This window comes from Manduca sexta, chromosome 24 (assembly GCF_014839805.1).
Source record: "Manduca sexta isolate Smith_Timp_Sample1 chromosome 24, JHU_Msex_v1.0, whole genome shotgun sequence".
Classification (NCBI taxonomy): Eukaryota; Metazoa; Arthropoda; class Insecta; order Lepidoptera; family Sphingidae; genus Manduca; species Manduca sexta.
In genome coordinates this window covers 5,372,589-5,398,629 of record NC_051138.1, presented here as the reverse complement: position 1 = coordinate 5,398,629, position 26,041 = coordinate 5,372,589, and the positions used below count along the sequence as shown (strand labels likewise).

The 26,041-nt window shown below is 33.2% G+C and overlaps 2 protein-coding genes across 2 annotated transcripts; one reads left to right on the top strand and one right to left on the bottom strand.

Annotated features, from left to right (window-relative positions):
- Positions 1-286: 286 nt before the first annotated feature.
- On the top strand, positions 287-7,378 carry LOC115453058 (transmembrane protein 145). The gene is made up of 7 exons (XM_030181700.2): positions 287-989; positions 1,684-1,959; positions 2,429-2,588; positions 2,666-2,803; positions 5,047-5,302; positions 5,573-5,680; positions 6,777-7,378. Exons 1-7 carry the CDS (start codon positions 526-528, stop codon positions 6,926-6,928), a joined length of 1,554 nt encoding a protein of 517 aa, XP_030037560.2. The 5' UTR covers positions 287-525; the 3' UTR covers positions 6,929-7,378.
- Positions 7,379-15,239: 7,861 nt separating this feature from the next.
- On the bottom strand, positions 15,240-25,234 carry LOC115453060 (protein retinal degeneration B). The gene is made up of 2 exons (XM_030181702.2): positions 24,892-25,234; positions 15,240-24,519 (listed from the first exon to the last, which is right to left on the bottom strand). The coding sequence occupies exon 2, from the start codon at positions 24,472-24,474 to the stop codon at positions 20,953-20,955; it is 3,522 nt and encodes a 1,173-aa protein (XP_030037562.2). The 5' UTR covers positions 24,475-24,519; positions 24,892-25,234; the 3' UTR covers positions 15,240-20,952.
- Positions 25,235-26,041: the final 807 nt, after the last annotated feature.

Sequence of the window (26,041 nt, the reverse complement as noted above, 5' to 3'; positions counted from 1 at the left end):
AACCTTTATAATTTAATTCTTCGTCTAAAAATACGTAGACAGTAGACACTAAATAAAACTCTTTATTAAAAGAGTAATACCTATCTAAAACCGCAAGATAAATTCCGTCAATGTGGCCCGCCTCAATAAAAACTGTGGACTTAGCAAGCAAAAATGCGCTGCCCGACCATCTCAATGAACACTATAGTATAGTGACTATACCTCAGAGACAATACCACTAATTACGTCAATGTCGCCATGTTAAAAAAATAAGCTGCTTCGGCATCACTAGACTTGTCACATATACCATTAGACATGTGTCAAAAACGTCGTAAAATTTGGTCGCGTTGTACTTGTCGTTGTTAAAGTTTATATAGTTATTCTAATATTTACTATTATGAAATTTTGGGGTCTTTCTGATGATATTGTTTTGGTATACTATACCATTATAAATGGAAAAACTATCGATAAGTAAAAGACGGTCAAAAAGAAATAACTTTGTTGTAAAAGACGTGCTATTTTTGCACATCGAATATCGACTTCAAAATGTGTGCTAAAGTGTTATTGATATTTTGCTGTTTTTTTATGGTTGTATCTTCTACACACATTACCGGTGAATTTTCTACGAATGACTTTTTTAAGTTTCTAGTGAAGTTTGGTTTCCAAAAGACCGACATTCACTTTCAGAAAGAAACATATGGCTATATATTCGGAAACATTACTTCGAAGGATGTTTTCAAATATCCCATTACATTCGCAGTTTTAGATAGGGGACACTTTTTACATTATTACAAAAGCAGAGATATTGCTGACAAAGAAATAGCATGTCAGGTGATGTTTCAAAATTTAAACGAGTCCGCCTATCATCCGAAATGCAACGCCTACGGTCAGGATCTCTTCAGGCGCATACCTTGTCCGAAAGGACAACTGTGTATTGATGAGGATACACCATGGAATGTGATAAAGAAGAATCAATTTACATATGTTATACAAAACAGTGGACAGCCTAGGTAAGTGTAAATATTGTATTAACATTGCATAGGTCATATATAACAACGGTGCTCTGAGGTGAACAAGCAGCTGTAACATTGGTGTTAACTAAGGTTAAAATATAGGTAATTTAGCAGTGTTAAAGAATTATTTGATTATCTCATTTCCAATACATTTTATATTGTAAAAATATTAAACAAAATCTTTAAACATGTTTGAGAAGCAAAATTGTAGCATTAAATAGATGAATCTTTTGAAGTCTTGATAGTATTCATTAATGTAACATATAAAATTAAATAATACATGCACTAAGTATGCTTATCATGAGTTATACATAATAATAGATCCTAGTCTCATATATCTGTTCTAAAACAAATGGGAAAATTGTTTGCATCACAAATTTCTATAGATTAGGAAGTGTACATAGTCTTATTTTTTTTTCATATCTGATTTTAATGAAGCAAAGCCTATCTTCTGATTGCAATTATACTCTGCTCACCTGTGAAAACTATATGAAAAACTACTTTATTAATTTTGGAAAGGTGTGCTGATGAACTAAAACAGTCAAAAAATAATTAAAAAACTCTGATTACTCTTTTATTACTCTTCATTAGTCACCTTTTCTTTATTATTTCCTTTCTTTCAATATACAGAGACCAAGTTCTGCTGTTACACATGTGTTTGATCTTATTAATGTATCAATTATTTCTCCAGGTTCTGGTATGTGTCTATGGTGGCTTGTTACCTGGATGAGGAGACATGCACATGGCATCACTACTCTGGTGCTCCGTCCAAAGGCAATAAGGCATTAACTGAGATGCCGCAGACAATAACATATGATTTTTGGTTGGTCAATGGAAGTCCCAACTTATCCTTCTATAATACATTGTTGTACCAATTCTCATTTGATAGACAAAATACTCTGGAATTGTATCTTGTGTTCTGGCTGTGTTACATTATATTGTTGCCAGTACAAATTTATGCTGTAAGGTAAGCTTTAAACTTTTAATTTCTTCTTTATATTCATAAATTTAGATGAAGAAAAATAGTAGACAGGTTTTAAAGCTATCATAGGTTTTACAAGTTTTTATATCTTCCATCAAAAAAGGTATCTGATTATAATCAGGACTGCTTTATGCAAATTCTGAACTGTTGAAATAGTAGCCTGAATCCCATACTAAAGTGAAACATTCCATATTTATTCTTTGTTATAAGTTTGACTATGTATTAATTATAAATTATTTATTAGTCACATGGTAGTATAATTATTTTTATTAATATAAATAAATTAATACAATGGAAATAATACATTCTACTTTCATTTGTATAAATACACACATACAACACTTCCCAAAAGTAAATAATCATTATGTTATACATTATAAGATATTCAACACAGAACTATTGATTTAAATTTAAATTTGACGATGATGATAAATTTTTAATATGATTATTTTAGGACCCAAAAGCATCCTGTGACAAAATTATTCACATTCAGTCTTGTGCTGGAGTTTATTGCTCTTTGCTTCAATGTGATACACACGGTGAAGTTTGCTGCAGATGGTGTGGGGTTTGAAGGTTTATCTGTTGCTGGAGATATACTCGACATAATGAGCAGAGTAAGTATACATGTGTATTGTAAGTGCCCATTATGTGTTATCCTACAAAATCTATAGTATAAAAATCTTTGTTTCAGACATTGTTCATGCTACTATTGCTTTTATTAGCAAAAGGCTGGGCAGTGACTAGATTGGAGCTCACATACAAACCACTCGTGTTTGGTGTATGGCTTGTGTATGGAGTTGTCCACATTCTACTATATGTTTGGAATACAGTAAGTATCTATGCTATCAAGTATGCATAGGATTGTCGCCAGTACTATAGCGCAGGTTCTAGCTGCCCAGTGAGAGGGAAAAAGAGGACATTTTAACAAATAAAAGTCACGCGCGCCTCCCTTAGCAAAAGTGAAAAAAAAAGGTTTAAACTTACGCATTTCGCTATCCCCCAAAAATTGCCATCCCCTCCGTCCCAACCATGCTACGCCCCTGCTTGTGCCATTTTCAATATAAGGTCTATTTATCGCGCATATACAGCTAAATTAGTATGTCACAATATGGGGCTCGTAGTGTATTTGTTAAGTCGTAGTTCCACTCCATAAAACTGCATTTACATCCACAATCACCGCACCTATATAGCAGAGACAGCAATGTATATATAAAAATAATATGAACCTATATTATCTATAAGTTTATTAAATACAGAATGTTGCTCGCGCCCGCATGAAAAGCCTCTCATAGTAAGAAATAGAACCCTAATCAAGAGCGAAGTAAAAGACAAGCAATTCCTTCAAAGTAATTTATGAACTCACTTTTATAAATCTGTATTTTGCACACTTTTATATTTCCGTTCCTCAGTAAAAAAAAAACGAATAAGAAATTTAAACCATATAAAATATAATATACTGCTCTGAATTCAGCATTCAATTATTCACGATTATAATCTTACGACGTGACGTTACATTTTCCACATTTACCGCAAGCAGTGCTAAAGAACTTCGTTCCACAATATTTCCTACGGGAGCATATTACTAGGATATAAAAGTATGACCCGTAGGGTCTTACAGGACATGGTCTAGTCGTGTGCCAAAGTGCATTTAAATCCGTTCAGCAGTTATTGCATTAACTTCCAACCAACATACAAACATAAAAAAAGCACAAGCATTCGCTTTCATATTAGTAGGATAGTAATAACTAAAGATAGGAGGAAGATACAGCGCATGCACATAACGACACAGACACGGCTCGACACCAGTCTTTGTTTCAATATTTGTCTATGAATCCACTTACAGTTTTGGTGTAGTCAACCTCTACTGTGTAACTCTCAGAAATAATACTTAGATATACCCCTAAATTCGTTCATGTGTGTGATTGTCATACTTACCAAATTTCAATCACATCATAAGCAGATCATCCTGCCTCCTCTACCTTGCGCATTAACTGGTGACGCCCTTGTCACTATCAATAGTTGTGTTATCAATATTTATATGACGTACGTTAATGCATTATCTAATGCAAATTTACCTTGTGTTTTGACACTTGAATTTATGACATTTTATGATAAAAGCAATACATAACTTTGAACAGCTGCATTTTTTTTATAATAAATGAACAACGGCAATTATAGTTAACTAGGTTTTGTTCGTGGCTTCGCTCGCATGAAAAGCCTTTCCTGCTACCAAAGTCCATTAATCACTGTAGTACCATTTCTACGGCGCCGGTGGCATCTGTTTTAAGAAATCAGATTAAAATTCAAATATTTACCCCTAGAGCAAATTATCGAGAGAAAAGTAGCCTGTATGCTAATCCCGGACACGGCCTATACCTGTGCCAAATATCATCTGAAAACGTTAAGCGCTTTCTGCATTTACTTCTTACAAACATCCAAAGGTTTTCACAAGTATTCGCATAAGATTAGTAAGATAAGATCATTTGTATAGTTCTAATAATCGCGTACAATATTGGTGTCTTTCTGCATAGATTGAAAGAATTAAAATTAGTCAGTTAAAAAATTATTTATAAACCATTAGAATTTTACTGACGACATCTAACCCAAAATCTGTCATAATAATAAAATTACTTAATTATGGATTGAAGAGGAACATGACATAGTTATTTTCCCTATTTAGCCACAGTAATAATTTTACCTCAGTAATTTTTAAAAATAATTAATTTAGCATCACTCGATTCGGCCAGTATATAGTTCTGTAAAGGTTTACTAACCATGAAATTCTGTCTTAAATTGTTATTCTAAAATGTACCAACTATTTTTAACAACATTTGTGGATTTTATTTGTTGGACCTGTATTTTTCTATGTATAAAAGAAAGGTGTGGATTAGTTTACAAAATATACTTTTTTGTGACATGTATGAATAGTTCTTGGCGTGTTTTGGTGAACAGTAAAAGTATCACATTTGCTTAAATGAGTAATCATCCGTTCAAATATTAACGAATTATTTTTAGATAATAAAAAACGTTTGTTCAAAACGTTTATAATTCCAAAATTCAAATTTGTTTTAGACGGAAGTAGACATAATAGAAGAGATAGACGAGTATCAAACATGGCCGGGCTGGTTGATCCTGTCGCTTCGGGTCGCCATTATGACATGGTTCGTGCTAGAGTTACGACAAACAATGATGTACGAACACAACATGCCAAAATTGAATTTCCTCCTACATTTTGGCGCGTCCAGCCTGGTTTGGTTCGTGTATCTACCGATCATAGCATTGATCGCGCTTCAGATAAGTCCTCTATGGAGGTTCAAGTTCTTGCTGGGTAAGTTATTAATCCTTTGTATTAACATTAGATTAAAAAAACATTTAAATATTGTAATGTGAGACGTTGTATTCGTTTCATACAGGCTTTCAACAAATTGAAATAAAATAGGCGTCGTATTAAAAAAAAGTAATTTACACCTTGGAAGAACGTCTTTGAATAGGACATTTAGTCATACCAATTTATTTTTGGAGGATGGGATCATGAAAAAAGTGCTGCGCGTTCTATTTTATATGAGGTATCTACAATACTAATGATGGATGTTTGCAGGTATAACTTATTCGGCGGATTGCCTGGCATTCTGTGTCATGGCGCATCTGCTGTGGCCGACACGATCCGAACAGTACTTATTACTGGCACCGTCGAACAACTATACAGGTAGGTCATTTTTGGTAGTTTTGTTCTATAGGCTGAGAAAAAGAAAATACGTGAATCTTTTCTGTAAACCCTTGTACAGGCAGTCCTCGACTTACGACGTTTTGATTTGAGTCGAACATGTTTTGACACTGTTCCTCAAGAATACGGCAATTGTTTCGATTTCCGGCATAGAAGAATTCATTTGTCGCGCGGCCAACGGCTGTGTGGCGGTCGGGCGCNGCGGCGGCAAGCGGAGATTACCCCCCACATGCTGCTGACGAATTTCTTTAGTTAGTTTATGGACAGCGGACAATCAAGACGCAATACATTCGTATTTCTTGCACCGTTTACAATTTTTGTTATTACATATCTAAGGGAATTCAAAACTTACTATGCCAATAAAAAAGACAGTAATAGTAAATTGAAGAAGAGAGTAAGAAAGACAATTACAATGGAGGTTAAATATAAGATTTTTAAACTCAACGACGACTGCGGTTGTTTGACTTCCATTGGGTTCAAATTAATTATTACGCACGGCTGTACACTGGTGCAGACAATATTGAAATATAAAGAAAAACTCGTAACAGTTCTACCTTTCAGCTGCTCTATTTTAATTTTGATTCCCTGTGGAACCTAACCCTTGAGTTTTACATGTAAACACATGAAAAAATATGTCTCGACTTACGTCGCGTATTCGAGAACCTTACATGCCGTAGGTACGAGGACTGCCTTTATTCAATAGACTCTATTGCATATTGTCAACAATACCATAGCGTAGGCGTGCGTGTGCATATCTGAGTTTCACGGTTTACGTTGTACTATTGTAGGCGTCTTGTTCTTATCTGTCTTCCTTAAACGGAGTATAATATTATTGAGATTTGTAGCCAAAGCTGCAACGTGAAGGCTATCTAGTGCATCATTATTTCCAAAATGCTTTATTTATGTTCAGTTTGAACTTCAGCGTTGATCTTACTACATATTTATTTTTATTATGGATGTAAAAAAAACCGTGATGAATAATGAATACTAAATCATTTTAGCTTGATAAAAAATCTTTAATCTTACTGTAGCTTATAAAAGTAGATAAGACGAGTTTATTTAAAACATTCTTTCACAGCGGGTATAGAAGAATTGGACGAATTCAACGAGTCACCACACGTGGTACACAGCGACACGGTGGCGCTCACCATCGCCGAGAGCATCAACGCGGAAGACGAAGACGTGTTATTTACGCGGCCCTCGCACAAAAACACCACCACATTCTCATAGCAGAAACCAGTTGACCAGCATAGTCACGGCAGGTATCTGTCACGGCAGATGCCACGTGACTCCAGCGTGTTAAAGCGGATACGTAGGAAGTTCTAGAAAAGTCATCAGTTGTACACGGTTTGTCTTTTAATGGGAACAGAACATTTGGCTCGGGCAGTTTTTGAACAAGCATGAACAACATGTCTTATACATTACGATTTTCAGAAGTTGATGATTTCCAACGATCTATTTGAGTATTGTTTTCGAAAGTTTACAACGTTTTTATTATTTTGTGGCTGCTATGTTTTTTGTATGTGGTAGAAGTTGACAAAATGCTACTTACGGACAAAATAAATGAATAATCCCGAAAGCTATTTCCAGATCTCGAAAATATACTAAGGAGATAAACAGCCGTTTTCGATAATCGATATCAATTTTAATGTTCGACCCGATCTCAAAAAAAAAAAACAATCAAATAAGTAATTTGTAAAAAAACTGTTCTGATTGGTCAATTTTCGCCATGAATCTTGAAGCAATAAGAGTCGTTTATTGAAAATGGTAGTATGTAAAAGCGTAAGTCAATTTCAAGTAGGTCAATTTCTTCGATCGATCCGGAGATATCGATTAAGATTATTTATTAATCTTGGCCGTAAGACAGTTTTTCTAAGAGGCTCATAAACAACTAAATTAGGTATTAGGTAATTCGCAAATCTTAAGTGTCGTAGAAAAAGTACAGATTATTATTAAATTAAAGAATACTAATCATTCCTATAACTAGTCCTTCATTGGTGGTAATTTTAATTGAATTATAAATATGAAATAATAGAAACATGTTTGTACGCTGATTTAGTACAATATGCAGTACATTAAGCTATAGTTAAATATGAAGTGCACAAAGTTTGCTCGTAATGTGTGTTCCTGTACCATCTAAAATAATTCGAATATTAGTGTTTCCTGTTATACTATTATATTTTCATCGTGTAGTTGATATTTCGTAAGGTTTGTAGGTGGAAATAAATGTTAAAATATAAGTCCGTTTATCAGGAATTTTAAATTCAATTGAGTTTAGGTTATTGCAAGGATGTGCCAATTATACATTAAATAAAATAATTAAAATAACATTTATAAACCACTGTAGATGAAATAATAATATTAAAATTTATAGAGATAAAATATTTTATATGCTTAGAAGAGCTTTTCACATCCGAATGAAAACTAGATCAAATATATTTATTTCTAAAAAAATGGTTAATATAATAATTTCAGTATTTTGTGGTTTGTGATTGACATCTATTTACTTATACATTTGGTTTGTTAAAGAAATGTATATGTGAAATCGAAGTTTTTATGCCCAGGCTGGAATATCAAAATTTAATCATTTTCTCCCATCTTTAAAAATGTAACACAATATTTTGGAGTTCAGTAAGTCCGCACAAACTTACAGAATAAATGTGTGTGTAGGCATCATTAACACAAAAAAAACAGTATGTTTATAATAGGTATATACAGTCTTTCCCTCGTATTCGTAGACGTTATTTATCTAAGCTCTTTGCTGTTATAACAAGTTTTTGTTTCTCAGTGCTGACGTCATGGCAGCCATCGCAGTGCGTAGACATAGGGCCGTTGTAATTGGCTAATATTGAGATACAACTTAAATTCAGTTGGCTGCTCAGATAAACAAAGCTGAACAAACAGCAAGCCGTCAGATACACAAAGCTGAACAAACAGCAAGCCGTCAGATAAACAAAGCTGAACAAGCAGCAAGCCGTCAGATAAACAAAACTGAGAAACAAACTTGTTATCACAGCTTTACTCCGTACTTAGATAAATAACGTCTATGAATAAGGGGTTTATGTTTATTTTGAAATCACAGGCAGACACTTGAATTTTTTATAATGTCCAGTACCATGGCGGAGTTAAGACGATGTTAGATTGATACTCGGGTCAAAGAAAAAAACGTATATAAAAGTGACACCATTTTTGAGATTTTAAGAAATCTGTTGATTTTTACAAAAAATCTATTTTAGTCGCAGTTTGCTAACCGTAGGCACAAATTATCACAAAACAGGAACTATTTATCACATTAGCGAAATAATTTGTAAGGATAATGACGATATATAGGATACTTATTCATCAGGCAGGTTGCTGTGCATATAAATAGTCTTTATTATTATTATTATAAAGACTATAATATTATTATACAGATAACGTAATATTTAATATTATTATAATCATTTCATACAAAATTATTTTATTAACATAAACTATTTACATTAAACACTGACTTCTGGTTAAGTTTTGCTTTATTTTTTCTCTTTCGGTGTGTGGGTTGAAAATTGAGTATTTGTATAATAAAATGAATATATCTTTATTGAAAGTACCATTATATATCATTTTAGATCGTATGTACACAATGTAAATAATATTCTAAACAAATCACGTATTAACAATTAAAATAATGGATGTAGAAGTAATGCTAATTTTATATTGTCAATTTAAATAAGTAATAGCACTACCATTGAATCGCAACCTTGTAAGTTTTTAAATACGATATAAATATAGAAGAATGGTGGAGGTACAAAATATTTTCAAGTGATCGTTTTTATAATTTAAAAATTATTGGACAATCCGGATATAAAATGTGGTTGCTATAATGATTTTAGAATTTAGAATATTACGGACAAGTTGATCTCGTATATATTGTTAATACATTTACTATGGCCCACACACCTGTCGTGATTTTAAAGGCGCGACGCTAGCGCGGCATCACACGCCAGGCTTGTGTTGATTAAATCTGTACGCAGTGCGGGATCATACACCTGACGTGTTATAATGAGCGCTACAGCAGTGCGCCAAAACACAAACGCTGTTTTTGCAATTGATACTTACGTGGTGTGTGAGCCTCACTGCCGTAGCCCTCATTTTTACACGCTATGTGTGTGAAACTGCACCACCGTAGAAGTTTGCTACGCTAGAGTGGGATAACATACCTGATATGTGGTAATTCATTAAAACAGAACATAATATAAAAAATGTCAACTCTTTTATTTTGTTACCGCCTGTACATATCTAATTAAACATAAAATATTTCGATGTTAATATAAATAACATCAGATTAAAATAAAGTTTTACATCGAGACTTGGACACGGAGATACTTAAATCATATTCGTTACTTATGTCGTAGAATCAGAGTCGAAAAAGTACTCTGCATTATAATTTGATCCGTACAGACTGACGTGTCATCTAAACATTAGATATGTGGCTAATGTTAAATCCATAGGGTTCAAATATTAATTGTACATAACATTACTGCACACGTAACTTTCTTTTGTAGGTTTCTTTGTTATAAATTTCGTTAATACTACATTAAAACTGAAGCTCTCTTGTGTTTTGATGCCGTGACACTAATACTCCACGTGCAGACATTCGTTGACGTTCATTGTGCGCACATAGGTTGTAAGGTAAACAAGTACCTACCCATTCGTTAATATATTTATAATTAATACTGATAATTGTTATGGCCATTTTTATTTTTATATTTTAATAAACATTTAATATTATATTTTGAAAATCATCGTCCGACAGTGGAGTAGCTTGCTGGTGGACGTACCCAGTGTCAATCTTTTCCGTTGGACCCTTCAAGGGCTCGGCATTGATACAAGCTGATGTCCAAGTAGTCTAACTTTACATACATTGGGGCCCCTAAAGCTTTGGAACCCTATCATTAATGGTAGATACTCCAGTAGTTGCGCCCTTGTCGAGGTATCTTAAAAGCAATGTTTAACTTTATCCAGTCATCCAGATTACATTATCCTCAATTTGGTTAACTTGTAAAAGGAACTCCTTTATCATATTTCAATCATATATAATTCATACTATTTTCTGCCCGCGTAAAAGCCCATTACCGAGATAAAAATACGTACGACGGTTAACAAATAGCTTATAGTACTCGGGGATAAACACAAAAACTGCATATATAAAAATATAGATTTAATTTCGTGATATTTATGTTATGTAAGTTTCACATTATTTAAGAACGTAGTTATATTTACATATAGGAAATAGTATATTTACATTACAAACAATTTTGTTTATAGAATAAACTGAAAATTATTATAATTATTGTAACCGTTTAAAAAGATACACAATATTATATTTTTTGTTAGTTTTGTAGCTTTTTTTTGTATAGTAAACATTTTATTTTTAGTACTCTGTACGGTCTGATATACTTAATAATGGTATTCCATTACGTCTACGGGGTGAATCGGTCTTTTAGCACAAAAAGGAGTAAAAGATACTCTATTATCTATACGGCTAACAAAGCTGCCCTTCGATTAAATTAGTCATAATTGCAAAGATACGTATTCGCTCCGTTCAGAGAATAGGGCTCCCTGACCTTACCAAAATGACCTTTAGTAGTTCTGATTTCCAATGACGATTTTATTTTAACACTTCATCGATATTGATTGCCAACTAAAAGAACGTAAACACTACGTTTGCCAAAGTCAATTATGGCGGGTTTCACTTCACGTGGTGAACCAATATCTATACCCAATAGAAAAACAAAACCGGGACCTAACGACATAAGTATTGCAATTTATTGTATTGTCATTAAATTTTAAAAATTTAATGTTATCTAAGAGTTATACTTTATCAATGATAGACAAGATTAGTTCGTGGTTAATCTTATTAGTTTCCAATTTCTATGTGATGGTTGTAATGAACTTTGTAGATATTTGAAATACAAATGTATCCATGATGTGTAATTCTTCAAAATATTCAATGATTACATTCAAAATAAATTGCAATGTAATGAGATGTCTTTTAATGTATTTTATATATGTTTTTTTTTTTAATGTTTAATTATAATAATCTTCCTGTAAATTAATGTAAACAATTTGCTGTAAATATACTTTTCAATGATTAATTAAAGCTGGTTTCTTTTATCAATCTCGATTCACATTTAATCATAATCCATTCTCGTACATTTAACCCACTCCATTGTGGAGACGGCGCACCACGAAATACACCTTGAGAACAAAATTTTTTTTTTAATTCATAGCCAACTTGTTTGACACATCAGAAAAGAGTTTTCTAGACTAGGATACAGAACACTGGCAAAACACGAACCAAAATTGTTTGAGAGTATTCATAATTACAACATATATTTTATGTAACATGTTCTTCATAAGTATTTTAAAATTAAAGTAGTAAGTATTAAAATATATTAAAAACTTGCTTACCTTGCGAATATACAAAAAATATGCTTAAACAAATTTATAATAAACTGTAATAGCTTTATATAATACCGCTATAATTATTAGCGTTATCCTTGATTTTAAAATTAGCTTTCTAATGATATTGTTTAGTTACAAACGATGATAGTACATTTTGAAAAATCTTTCTAATTGGCTTTATGTTCCTGGGTTCATATTCCTAATAAAGAAAAGATCCTCCATATAGTTATGCTGAATTTATTTCAAATTGTTTGCAATTGAAACTAACGATAGCAATAACTATAAAAACCAAGTTAATTTCAAATAAACTTGTGTAAATTATGAAAACTCGGAAAGGTCTGTGCAGAAAACAATCGTTTTATAGGCTAAAAAAAGTACCTATTTTTATGTTGAAGTCTTAAATATGGTGTAATTTTGTCCTGCGCCTGGTCTCTCACCGGTCATGTCAGATTTCCGTCTCACCGGACTATGAGAGTGAAGGAACAGAGAGGGCACCTGTATAGGTATTGTGCACCCCCTTGTGCAACATGATATTAGCGTACCTGGCTAATACCCTTTGAAATTGGCTGGTGTGGCCGAAATACAGTTAGGAAGGAATAAATTTATGTATTTCTCACCTTTGCTCGCGGCACCGCTCGCGTGATGTAGTTTTTCCGGGATAAAAGTACCGCTTTATATTTACCCAGGATAAAATGGAGCATATATTTTAAGTTAAGACCTCTAGAAATACATCGGTGAAAACTGGATTCAATTTCATGCAGTCATTTTTGCGGGTTGCGTGTCAAAAATGCAGACAAACATTCTAAAAACTGTTGTTTTGGCTTTTGTTGCTCTAATAAATACGCCTCGTATTAGTTTTTCTTTAATATTTATAATGTACTGATATCGGTCAGTAACAAGTTTATTATATCATGTCAAGATGTCGATATATATGGATCGAAATAAAACACATTATATGCCAACAACAATAATTTATTTTCCGACACACATAGGTAGGTACATACATTAGATAAATACAAAAAGAATTTGAAGCTAGCGGAGCTCTTACAGATTTATTAACAATTTTACATATAACAATACTTAATTACGTACATTAAAATATTCGAAATAATAATACCAGAGATAGAACAATAATTTTATTCTCTAATGCAATAGATTAATATTAATATATTATCCAAAAATATACACAGTGAAATCAATAAATAAGTAAGAATAATATGAGAATAACAAGTTACGATTATGATTTCTTATTTAAATTTTGAAATGTATGTAGTACATAGTATCATAATTTAGTTATACATGAAAATAAATACTTAAATCATCAAAAGGCTTTTATAATATTTAGTTATCTAAGCATAAATATTTAAATAACTGACATTCTAATAGCTTAGCGTTTTAATGAGTTTTAATGAATAATATGTAGTAAGTACAACTGCTTTTCATTTAAATCAGGTATGTACCTGTATCATTACTTTAAGTATTCCTACTGCCGAAGTATTTTGCATTGCTTTCACATTTAAAACATAAATATTTTTAATACTTAGTTGAAATTTGTTCAAAAAGTATCCGCAAGTAACATTTTCATTTTTTTTATTATGCTATCGCTTACAATTTTGATTTATCAAGAATAAATAAGTACTTAAATAAATAAAAAGACTGCCAGCACACTATCACACCTCTGCCCCAACCATAGCATATAACTTATTTATCCTAAGCTTATATATGAAAAAAACTAACGTTACCCACAATTGCCAGTAAGAAACTCAAAACTAACAGAACATAGAGAATCCATACATATATTATTGTAAATAGTCTAGTAATTACTTTAAATTCAAAATATATGACATGTCGAAAATATAGGTTGAGAATGGAGATGAGATCTTTAAAGGAAAAATAGAGTGAGATCAATGAAGAGAAGTTTAACTTAGCAAGTAAAAAGATATTGCAGATGTTCGAAACCTTTGTAAGTATATAAATATGATTATTATTACGAATCATTGCATTTTAAAGTTTTTGTTCTTATTACCAGTATGCAATCAATAATTAATCTAATATTAGTTAAGATATACATAAACCCGATCCAAATATACACTATTGAAATTATATATAAAGTGCGACAGAATATATAATATACATAAGTAGTTATATACATATTATAGTACTGTTGTTTAGCTAAACGGAACTCTCCGTGCGTCAGAAGACTACATATTGAATTAATAGCCCGTTTTGATTATAAACATGACACACACCGTGTTCATCACTTCGCCCGGTCCAGGGCTTCAGGTTTACGCCAACAGTCTAAATTTAGATTAGCAGAGAGCAGCCCGACCTAGTACGAAGCCACATAACAGCAGATGTGTTAAGCTTGGAGGTTGCAGCTATATCCAATATAGACGAAGTACACCTTACAACACGTAGCGGATTACAGATAAATAAATTGTTAGTCCTATAAATGTATGCATATCGTGACGTGTCTGTCCCACCATTCTTGTATTTAAAGAACCATAACTTACTGAAATGATAATTAAGTATAATAAGATTCCAGACAATATCCGCTTTATTAAAAAAACTTCTGGCAATCAGTCAAACAGTGTTTTGGCTCCGTATATTGAGTGCCGTTAAACGTCAGATTAATCAAGATATATTTTTGGATAGAGAAGAAAGAAATGTAACGATAAATGATACCTGTATGAAGCGTATCATAAAAACAACCTATATAAATATTAAGGTAATATCAGACTTCGTAAGAAGTAAGCTTAAATCAAAAGATTTTACTGAATTATTTCAAGAAATGGTTTATGAATCGGAGGAGTTTGAAATCGACACGAGAAGCTCTTGGGTTGTATCGACAACAGCTACATAAGGCCAGTGCAAACCAACGCTTGTTTTTTAAAGTGACAATATTAACAATAACAATATTAGCATGATAAAGCTAACAAAATACATACATACATATTAGCTTTTATTTATAAACACTTAAAAGATAATCATAAATGGCAAATTCTGGATATCAATACTATCAGAAGGAAATATTGTATATTTTATACAAATATCTATGCATCATTTTATTTTAGCACTATTACAAATTTCAAAATTTTGCTTCATATTATCATAATCAATTCCTGTATAAATTATAGTATTGATAATATTGAGGTAAGTTTTTATAAGCACTTTTTGTTGGATTTAAGAATCTTCAGATAAAAAGTCTTATAATATCTGGAGATAATGATTATGTGGCATGCGGGTGTGAGTGTGTGGCGAAAAAGTACCGCAGCAATTTATTTAAAGTAACAATGTCATATTTATGCTTTAAAATAATATTGATCTCAAATAGCATTATATAATAATATGGATATATTTCCATCTCGTATCCATGGAAATAATGAGTTTAGAATTAGGAATGTTCAGCGAAAGGGATAATAATAATAACTTTATATAGGATACTAAATAGTTTCACATTTGAAATACTACAATTTTACAATATTATCGTGACAGCAACAATGTAAGTATTAAATTCATAATATTATATATTATTTCAAATCTACACATATAATATTGTATATAAAATGGAACAATAATATTGCAATTTAATGTAATTATCATCTTAAATATTAATAAAGTTTCACATAACACAATATCAATATAAGTACTCAGATCTATAACTGTTCGAGATACTATCAGCAACATTAAGATTTTTTATAACATAATATAATTAATACATACGTTAACATCTCATAAATTGTCAGTAGTAGGTATATATATCCCTAGTACGTAAATAGGTACAGATTTGATAATCATAATAAGCATATAACCGTACTCTCAACTTATAACGTGAAAACAGATGTAGAAAGATTATTGTAATACTGCATACCATTTTTCTACCTTCAACTACCCATAATACGTATTTATTATTGAATGCCCTTAAACTAGACACCAATAGGCCTTACGTGTAACTGAGGCAGTCCCAATAATTCCCGTAAGTAGCTGCGCAGTGCGAGTAGAAATTTAGTATTTACATATCAGATGACTAGTTTTCTAAGAGGTCTGCACTAATTATTACGCGTTGACTACATCATCAAATAATGTATTTTAATTCTATCCATCCGGTTCCCCAGTCCCCAGACGCTAAGCCTGTTTTCCTACCCTTACGTACTCAACCTGAATGCCAGTGCGTTAGCATACACTACCCGTGTAAAAAGAAGCGCTAAGAGTATGTGGTTAACATAACCAGTGTGTTCACGTTAGGTACAAAAAATACACCGTTTGTGTTTGCACCGGCAAAAAACACTTGTCGCTAATGCACATGCATCCTTGTATATTTATATTCTCAGCGTAGCGTCTAACACAACCTGTCAATAGTCATATTTAATGCGAGGAACTATTGTTTTATGTTGATTTAGCTACGATCGATCAAAGTAATATATTAGGTACAGGATTGGCCGTTGGGTGTTAATAAATTGGTTGAGTAAATAGCTAAACTATTTAAAGCAATTACGCCGTTTTCTTGATTTTAATATATATGCTATCATTAGGTAATACACGGTATTTTTAAATTAAAGTAGTAGTCAATATTGGTACATACAGATATAGCTACTGATTTCAATACATTTTTTCGATATGTATTGTTTAATTAACATATTAAAGCATCTTAGATCATGCATAATCCGCGTATTCAAAAATTTTAATGGTCACACTAGCTTTATTTTTTTTTAATCAGGTAAATGCAATCCTGAGTCTAGTATGACGCTGATAAGTAACAAATTATAATTTTTTACAGTTTTTTCAACTCTATTTTCACTTGATTAGGACGAAATTGCAATGATGTCAGTAGAGAAATGCATGATCATACTTTATCAGTTCATCGTTATGTCTGCGGTGACCCTCAATCATTGCTCTTCATGATTTGATGATCGATAACCTCTGGCGCATCACCAGATAGTCGCGGTTAAAGAGTAGATCTCTCTTAACTTCATCCGGATTTTTGATACATGTAGTAACAGGTCAATTTGTGGATACAGATGCATATTTTTTCGCTTCTTTAATTTCTTTGACTTTGGAACCGCTTCAGTTATACGTTTATCAATCTATAAACCTAATAATTAAAATGAAAGCCTACCACCTAAAATAATTAATCATAGAAAAAAGGGATACTTTTTATTTCACAACATTAGGTATAATTTGTATTATTTCAATGACCCAATAATATCACTTATTAATTTTAGTTTTTAGGACCGTACACATCCATTGTTATTCGATTAGGTAGATATGTTTTCAACGCAACTAGAAATATAAAACAAAAGCCTATTAAAAATGTTTTCTGATTTTTCTTATGGCCTGGTTTAAAAATGAACAATCGAGTGCCATTCCGGTTTTATATATGCACATGTCGATTTTAAACGCGTTGACGACGCGCTGTGAATGACAGATACAGTCAGCATGTGTCTTAAACATCCAAGCTCTGCGCGCTGAAAACGCATAAGAGCGTGTGTACGAAATACGCGCGTTATCGGTGCATACAAGTGCATACTTGTAGACTGCATAGTCTACATAGACCCATAGCATCAGAAGTTATCAACAGAAATCTTCAATACTGCAACTTGATACTGTGTTAAAAATCCCCATTGATACTGGGTAAAAAATACCCAGTATCGTGGTGTATCAAATGTATAACTAGTAAATACTAGTTATACATTGCTTAATTATTTTTGTATCAAATCGGAATTTCTCAATCATCAACAGTCAATCTGCTTCAAGTATGTACCCGCAGTGAATTAGTTTATTGTTTAAACTGTCTTTTTATTATACTACATTGCCATAAGTTAGATTTATTTTGTTCATTATTTGAGCCCAATAACTGGCAATGTAATATGTATTTATAATGTGTAAATAATTATAATGAATCAATAGGATGATAGAGAAATTCCGAATGTTTCTTCTTCTTTTATAAATGAGGCGTGTACTTTTAGAAACAAAGAATCTGTCACCAGTCCTTCCGTTTTCGTCAATTAATTCACACTCTACCGTTCTTTTTTATACAAATTTACAAAAAGCCGACCCAACCTCTCGCATGAGTTAGCGCCCCAAATGGCCATAGATTGTATCATCACCCCGCAATAATTGAAGCAGAGTAGATATTTGGTGTAGTTATACAATCCCATTGCCCTTCCGACTACTACTAACGCTGTACGTTGAGGGCTTCATAAAATGTATGTACGCATTAATATTTTGTCCAAGAACATTCATTCGACTATTTTTCAGGTTGAGTGGCTATGTGTCAACATTATGCATAGGCTGACTTTTCTGTTTTGAATAAGAATTTTACATTTTAGTTAGTTTTCGTACATTAATTTTGTGACAAGATATATTTGAATGCCTAGCCAGCTAGCTAAATTTAAGTGATACTTTTACAAGTCAACATAATTGCTTTTAATCTAATAGCTATTATCAGACGAAAACATCGATTTATTAAAGAACGTGGAGGCAACTACACCCCACGGTGCCATGCCTTAGGATCGCTAAAATACGACCGGATCCTAAGCATAAAAAATGCTGACACCTATTTGCCACATACAGTGCTGAATTGTGTTAACTCAGCCTGCATGCCTCCATGCTAACTATCATGACCTTATCGATGCACTTCAAACACTGAAAACAAAAGTCGATCAAATACATACTCGGTGGATGGAACAAGCAAATTGTTTTAGCACTTTCTTTTAAGTTTAATTTCATTATTATGCTCTAGTTATTTAACTCAAATTCTTTTGTTATGATGACTCATTAACATGTTATTTCTATACTTACAAATGATTCAATGAATATTTATAAGTAAATAATCTAACTTCAAGTAGTTGCAAGTCATGTAATGGTTTATTTTGACGATTTATTTTAAATGGTAACTATAAATATGTAATTATTTCGTAAATATTACGATAATCACTGAATAGACTAGAAAAGAACAACGTCTATTATGTTCCATCTACAAATATTTCGGATCCTCTTATTACACAGACTATAACAAATTGGACATAATAATATGACAAGATAATATTATTATAATCACTCTAAAGAACAACGTTAATTAAATTCGGAGGATTAGCGAAAGAATCATATTCTGCTGCTATTATAACATTTTAAAGCGTTTGATAAATTATCGTATGTTCGAAAACAACAAATGCTACCTATGATTGAAACACATTACGTCGCTGCGCCAAAATAGCTGTTTACGTGGCTTTATTGGATTAAAATGCAATTTTATAATTATTTCAAATACGCATACGATCAGAAGATTACAGTTGTTATGTATTAATTGACAAAATAAGCAACTAAACTTATTAATATAATGGTGACAAAACTCAAAATGTTAATGCTGTATTAGCAGTTGTGTATTTGCGACGGGATCGTGGAGGTAATCTGTCCAAGATAACATTAGATGCGGTGATGCCTGACTTCAGATGGGATGTAACATCCACCATGATTAATTAAATAAATATATTCATAATATTTAACACTCAAGAGTATCGTCAGAATAAGTTATAACTATCTAGTGTCATGGATATGAGATACTTAGGGAGACGGTGAAACAATGCAACAATTAAAAAACCCATAAGGAAATCTCATTGCAATATTAAACTTAAGAAATGTTTACCGTACACCGTATTTAAACAGGTATTATGACCATCATATTTACACAAACTTTATACTTTTGCCCACTGAATTGCGCATTCATGCAAAATTAATGAAATTCGATGGTATTCAAAGGGTGACAAGGCCCCGTCATCCGGGGCAGTTATCCAACGCTAATTATAATGTCCTTATTTTTGTAAAAGAAATTAATAACAGCAAAATATTTTGCAAAGTGCGTATCTTGTTTTTCGCGCTACAAAAAGATAGAAAACTAGGGTGCAGTGGCGAAAGGTCCCTATAATCCGATTCCTGCCAGCTTCCCTTTCATTATTTATGTAAAATCTCATTATCATTAGAACGATTTACAGACCACGTTATGTATATCATTAGTACCAATATGTCGTGTCGGGCTCCCTTTCGAAAAATTTCACCTTTCGCCACTGCTAGGGTGCAAATGATATCAAAACAAAGATAGATACTGCTTGGTACCACAATATGACAAACCTCTAGATTTCAAGACCGAAGTACTGATGCTTTAGCACTGCCCCGCTAGTAATTATAATTATTTGATATATTTTGCCTAATTAAGAAGTTTGCGATACTTCCTAGTATTGATAAGAATCAAGATATAAAGAAATTTATAAAGATATAAAGAAATACCTACTTAGCCTTAAACGCGTAGATAATTAGGGGACCAATTTTACATTTCTTCTCTGAACGGACTTCCAAGCGGATGCTGATGATTTGCTTTTCAAAATTTACAAGCGCAGCGACATATTTAGAGTATATATTTATTTGTTTGTAACTTGGATTAAGATTAACAAATGGATACACTTACAATACTTAAAAAGTTAAACAATTTATATCGTATAAGGTACTCAGTGACTAAAAAGTACATTGATTATTCCTTAGATAATATCTCTTTTTTAAATAAACAACTTTTTATTAATCTAAAAATACATAAATCTCAATTAAAAAGGTATAGTTTAATGGAGGAAAATATTAGCATGAATAATACATGTTCTAATAAACGTTACTTAAACAATATATTATATCAATAAAGATTATTCAAAAGAAGGATTTTATTAATCCTTATATAAGCACTACTCTATCACAAATACAGCCTATCCCACCAAGAAGTAAGCGTTTTAGGAAATACTAACAATTAGCAAATGGTTGCTAAATTAACGACGACCGCGCGGAGCTGAAGTGCTACTCACCGGAGCCAACAGCCGCCGTGGCACTAATAGACGCGCGTTGCCTCTAGCAGCTCTCACTGCGCCCGGCTGCTTCAAATCCGCCAGATGAGAAGCATATCCATCACTTAAAGTAGTAGCCATGTTACTATACTTTTTGCTTATACGCCCGATGGCGTATATTTGTCTTGGCGCGAGTCCACAGCTATGATATACAGTTATGTCTTTTCCCGAACCATAGGCGGCGTGTAACAGAACTCCATGTTCGTTTATTAAACTACTCAAATGTGCCGCTTTGTGACCTAATGGATCTGTTGAAAATCCGTCAGAAAAAAATACCAAGCCATGAGGGAAGTTATGTTCTGCAAGCCAAGATATAACTTTTCTCTGTTGCATATCGGGTCTTCCTGTTATGTACAGAATAAGGTATCCAAGGTCCTGCCAAAAACGTACAACATCAACAGCGCCAGCTCTTACTTTAGGGTCTCGTCCCGTTACTGAAACACTGGCAGTGAATGACCCATCAATACTGAAAACTATACATTCAGTTTGTGGTGGCACAACTGATAAGTGGAAATTGCAACAAGTGTGATCACCTCTTACAACAGCCCTTACTGGATAAATACCACAACTGACACTCTGTCTCTCTGTTAGCGTATAAGAAATTCTGCCAGTTTTATCTGTCACTACTGTAGACAACAGATTCCATTCACCAGCTGGAGGATCTTTCATCATGTAAATGTCAACTTTTTCACCAGTCAATGTGATCATATCTAAGGGACCATACATGAAACGAGCTGTAAAAGTTTGTGGGGAACCTTCTTTTACAATTACATCGTTAGCTCTGTGGTTTGCCGCAACATTTTTCAATTTGACGGAAGTTCTCTTCCTCATCCATTTCTCACGTTCTTGGCCAGGTTTGAACATGGGACACTCTTTATCTTCTGCATGGCCATATAACGCTAAATCGAAATGACCAATTTGGCGCAATATAAACGCTATCACATCCGAGCTTTCCCAGTAACTGGCATGAAATAAATGTGGCAAAGCATTAGTGGGGAAATTGGCGAGACCTTCTGGGCAATATAAAGCGTAATCCAATCGTTTAGAACCCCACCATTTCTGCTGCAGAGCATTCATTGTTATCAAAGGAATGTTGTCAACCAAGCCACTTACGGTACTTTGAACAGAGGCTTCAGAGAGTCTTCTTAAAATTGGTGTTGGTGGCATTTGTAAGTGATCGCCAAATAATTGTGGATGACTTTGAATTAATTCCATCAAATGATATGGTTGGCCATTACCTAGCGGATATTTGGTATACCTGGCCACATTTATTGGAGGTAAGTTTGTAAATCTCGCCGATAACAACGGCTCTAGTCGCGATGCGATAGGGTCTGTGGGATGAAATAAATTGTACATTTGCTGTACAGGTGGCTTTGTAATATCACGACTTTTGTCATCAGACATCTTTCTTGATGCCAATATTAAAGACAGTGGACTTCCAAATGTAAAGAAATCACTGACCTCAAACTCAAACTTTATGTGATTATCACTTGTAGATGAAGAACGCCTTCTTGGTGTAGGAGCTTGTAAATGTGATTTATTTAAATAATGTGGCTCTGTAGGGTCATTGGGTATAGTAATTTCAGTATCCAAAATACTATTTTCACTGTCATGTCGCGACTGATACTGTAAAGTTCTTATAAGTGCATCATATGCTAATACTGAGCCCATGCTGTCACCTACAAAACAAACTTGGCCATTAAAACCTTTTCCGTCTTCTGATTTTAGAAACTCAGTGTAGGCTGCATTGGCCGCATTAATAGTTTTTGTAACTGCATCTGTATAATCCAGTGAAGTTGTTGCAATTAGGGGTATAGCACCAATTGGTATGAGATCATTTGTCAGTGAAGGTGTTTCCATAGTTGATGGTGAACAGTCAAAGCTGTATGGGCTCAAAGTTGATAAAATACCCAGGGCCTCTGTACAAATAGAAGGACATGAAACTAATTTTATTGATACGTGTCCTACAAGGGTTGGGTAATGTTGACGCATCACAGATTCAAAAGCACCTTTAAATGTGGTTACATCAGATTTCTTAGCTGTCATATCAACATTTGCATCTAAAACACTGCCAGCATGAAAAACAAGAATCAAAACAGTAGTAGCACATGAACTGTGTACTGGGGTCTCTGGGCATCCATCAATACTGTGATGACTCTGTAAAGTGGCCATTCTACGAGAACCCCTTTCTGAAGTTACCCTTTTTAAGAAAGTAGGGTTAAAAATACTGTCTTCCTGACCCTGCTCTGCCTGTGTTGGAGATATATCAATATCAGCTTCGTCTAAAGAACACATTGAAGACCATTTGTTGAATGAAGATTCACAATCATAAAATTCATCCTCTGAACCAGTCTCTGTTTCAGATTCTCTTACGAGAGTTTCCATCCTCCAGTTAGCTGCTTGAGCCTGTAAGCTTTTAATAGATCCAGATGATGAAGATCGAAGATTTGTTTTGGTAATTGTGATACGCTCTGATGGTGGTGTGTTTTCAGGAGAAATATGCTTTTGAACTCTCTTCTCAGCATTATTCTTCTTGGTAGTTAATGGAGTGTTGATATCTTCATTCTTCTCCAGGCTGCTCATTGTAGCAGCAAGTGTTTTTGAATTTTCTTCAGAGAGGTCTTGCTCTTCATAAGACTCACCACCCATCTTTTTCTGTAATGCCAATTGAGTTTGCCTTTCTATTTCTCTTATATCATCCATGGTTAAACCATGCCACTCGTCTTGCCATGCCCAAGCTTGACGGTGAGCTCTCAGCATAGTTTTTCGTAATGCAACATCATGTATAAATTTTTCTAATTTTGTCTGCATGCCCCAATATCTGAATTCAACTCTACAGAGCTTATAGGCACACATGAGAGATTTTCCATTGGGCAGTGGTTGAGATCTACCCTGCACCTCCATCCAATAGTCCTCTAGCCAATTATCACTTAAAGGACCTCTGTTACATTTTTGTGACACAAACAACTTTGGATCCTCTTCCTTTACATAATCTGCACCATAAAGTTGATCCTTCACAACATCTATAATATCAACTATTCTATTTTTTAAGTCACTTCCACTTAACTTGAAGACATTTTCTTGGTGGCCATTGTCGGCATAATAGTAGGTTTCTATTTCTAATGAAAATTTCTCAACAAAAGGACATGTGTACCTGGTTTTTGTGTAGGGATAGGCATTCCAAGCTTCTTCTGATACAGTAAGAGCTGATTTTGGAAGCAAGCTCTTAAACCATCCAGGTAAATGGCTGCCAACATGGTATATTTTTTGTGTATACTGACCTTTACCTCCAGGACCATCTTCATAAGGTTCGTTTATAAGAATTTCCACTCCACTACCTTCTCCAGAACTTTCTTCTCTACTTTTCTTAGCAATCATGTAAAGCTGGGCAATCCTATACTCCTCTACCGTTAAAGGTAGAGGTATCCTGTACTCCTTTATTAACATCTTAATTAATTTTTCATACTTCACTGCATACTAATAGGTTGTGTTCTGAAACAAATGTTTTTTTTTTTAAATACTCACCCTATGACAAAAAATTCAATCTGTATGTGGAGTATATATGGGTCTGGTCATTGCTAAAATTTTACAGTTACTAAATTGTATCTGCTTTGTTAGTTTTATTAAAATTACATATTTTTTGACAATGACGAAATACAGCTTTTTTATTTTCCACTAAATAGATTTAAGGGTTATTCATAAATAAGACTATTACAACAAATATATGCACGTCATCTTGGCATATACTGAGGTAAAATCCAATTACCAAATATCTAAAGCATATTAATTGTTAGAGAAATAACATGGATTTGCATTTGGTTTATTAATACATCTAAGATAAAATAAATTAAATTAAATATTTACCAAGAGCGCACCTCCTAATTAGTGGAAACAGCAACTCTCACATACAATCCATTTAACATCACAACTATAATTCATTTAAAAATATATAATCACAAAACACAATCCACCATCATCGCCACGGATGAACTTTGACATTTTCAGATCTCTTTAATGTCAAAATGGCCTAAGAGTCCGTTCCATTTTATGTAGTACCGAAACACATAATACGTCGGAACTCCAAGCAAATTTATATTTTGCTACACCCTAATGTTTAAAATTTATCACTCACACCCTACGCTGGTTCATTTTGCAATCCAAATGCACGAGGCGACCCGACCACCTTGTGCTAATAAAGTAAATAAATATACTTTGTAGTTTGTACGTACTACAAGCCTCTATAGATATATATTATATAGATCGTAGATTGGAACGCTGTAGATTCTGCGTAGGTACGATGACTTATTTATAGTCGTTGCCTCAACCGATAGAATATTTTTTATGAAAAACTATGTAATGCCCGCGGCTTTCCCCGCGTGTAGGTCCTTTCCTTTACCTATAATACCTTTTACAATGATAACCCTACTGTGTACTTTTTCGATATAAAAATAAGAAAACAACTTTATACTAAGCTAGCTCAACTTAATCGCTGATGCGTTCTATATTACCATCTAAATGACGATAGCACCACATATTTAAAATATGTAGTAAACTAAAAATATAGTTAAACAAGCTTAATAGTATCTCGCATAATATGCTGTTTTACGTCAGTCCTTGCAATACATTTTATCACGCTTAATACGATACATTTTTCCATTTAATAAGCCACCTGTACACGCGTGTTAACTGAGGATTATAAACCGAAAAACATTTGAACGCGACCTAATTCGGTTTATTTTTTAAATTAAAGCCGGGTACTTAAATCCCATGTCTTCAAGGGAAAAAAATGCCATAGTGGCAAAGCAAGAAAAGTGGGGCTAATTGTCTCGACCTGGCTGGGCCATTCAAAATAGTCTTAAGCGGGGTTTACTCTATTTCCTATGAGAGCAAATTACCGGGATTAAAACTAGCCTTTAAGTGAATTGTATATTGTACATACCCCTTTATTCATAGACATTATTTATCTAAGGACTTAGCATTGCTGTGATAACAAATCTTTTTCTCAGCTTTATTT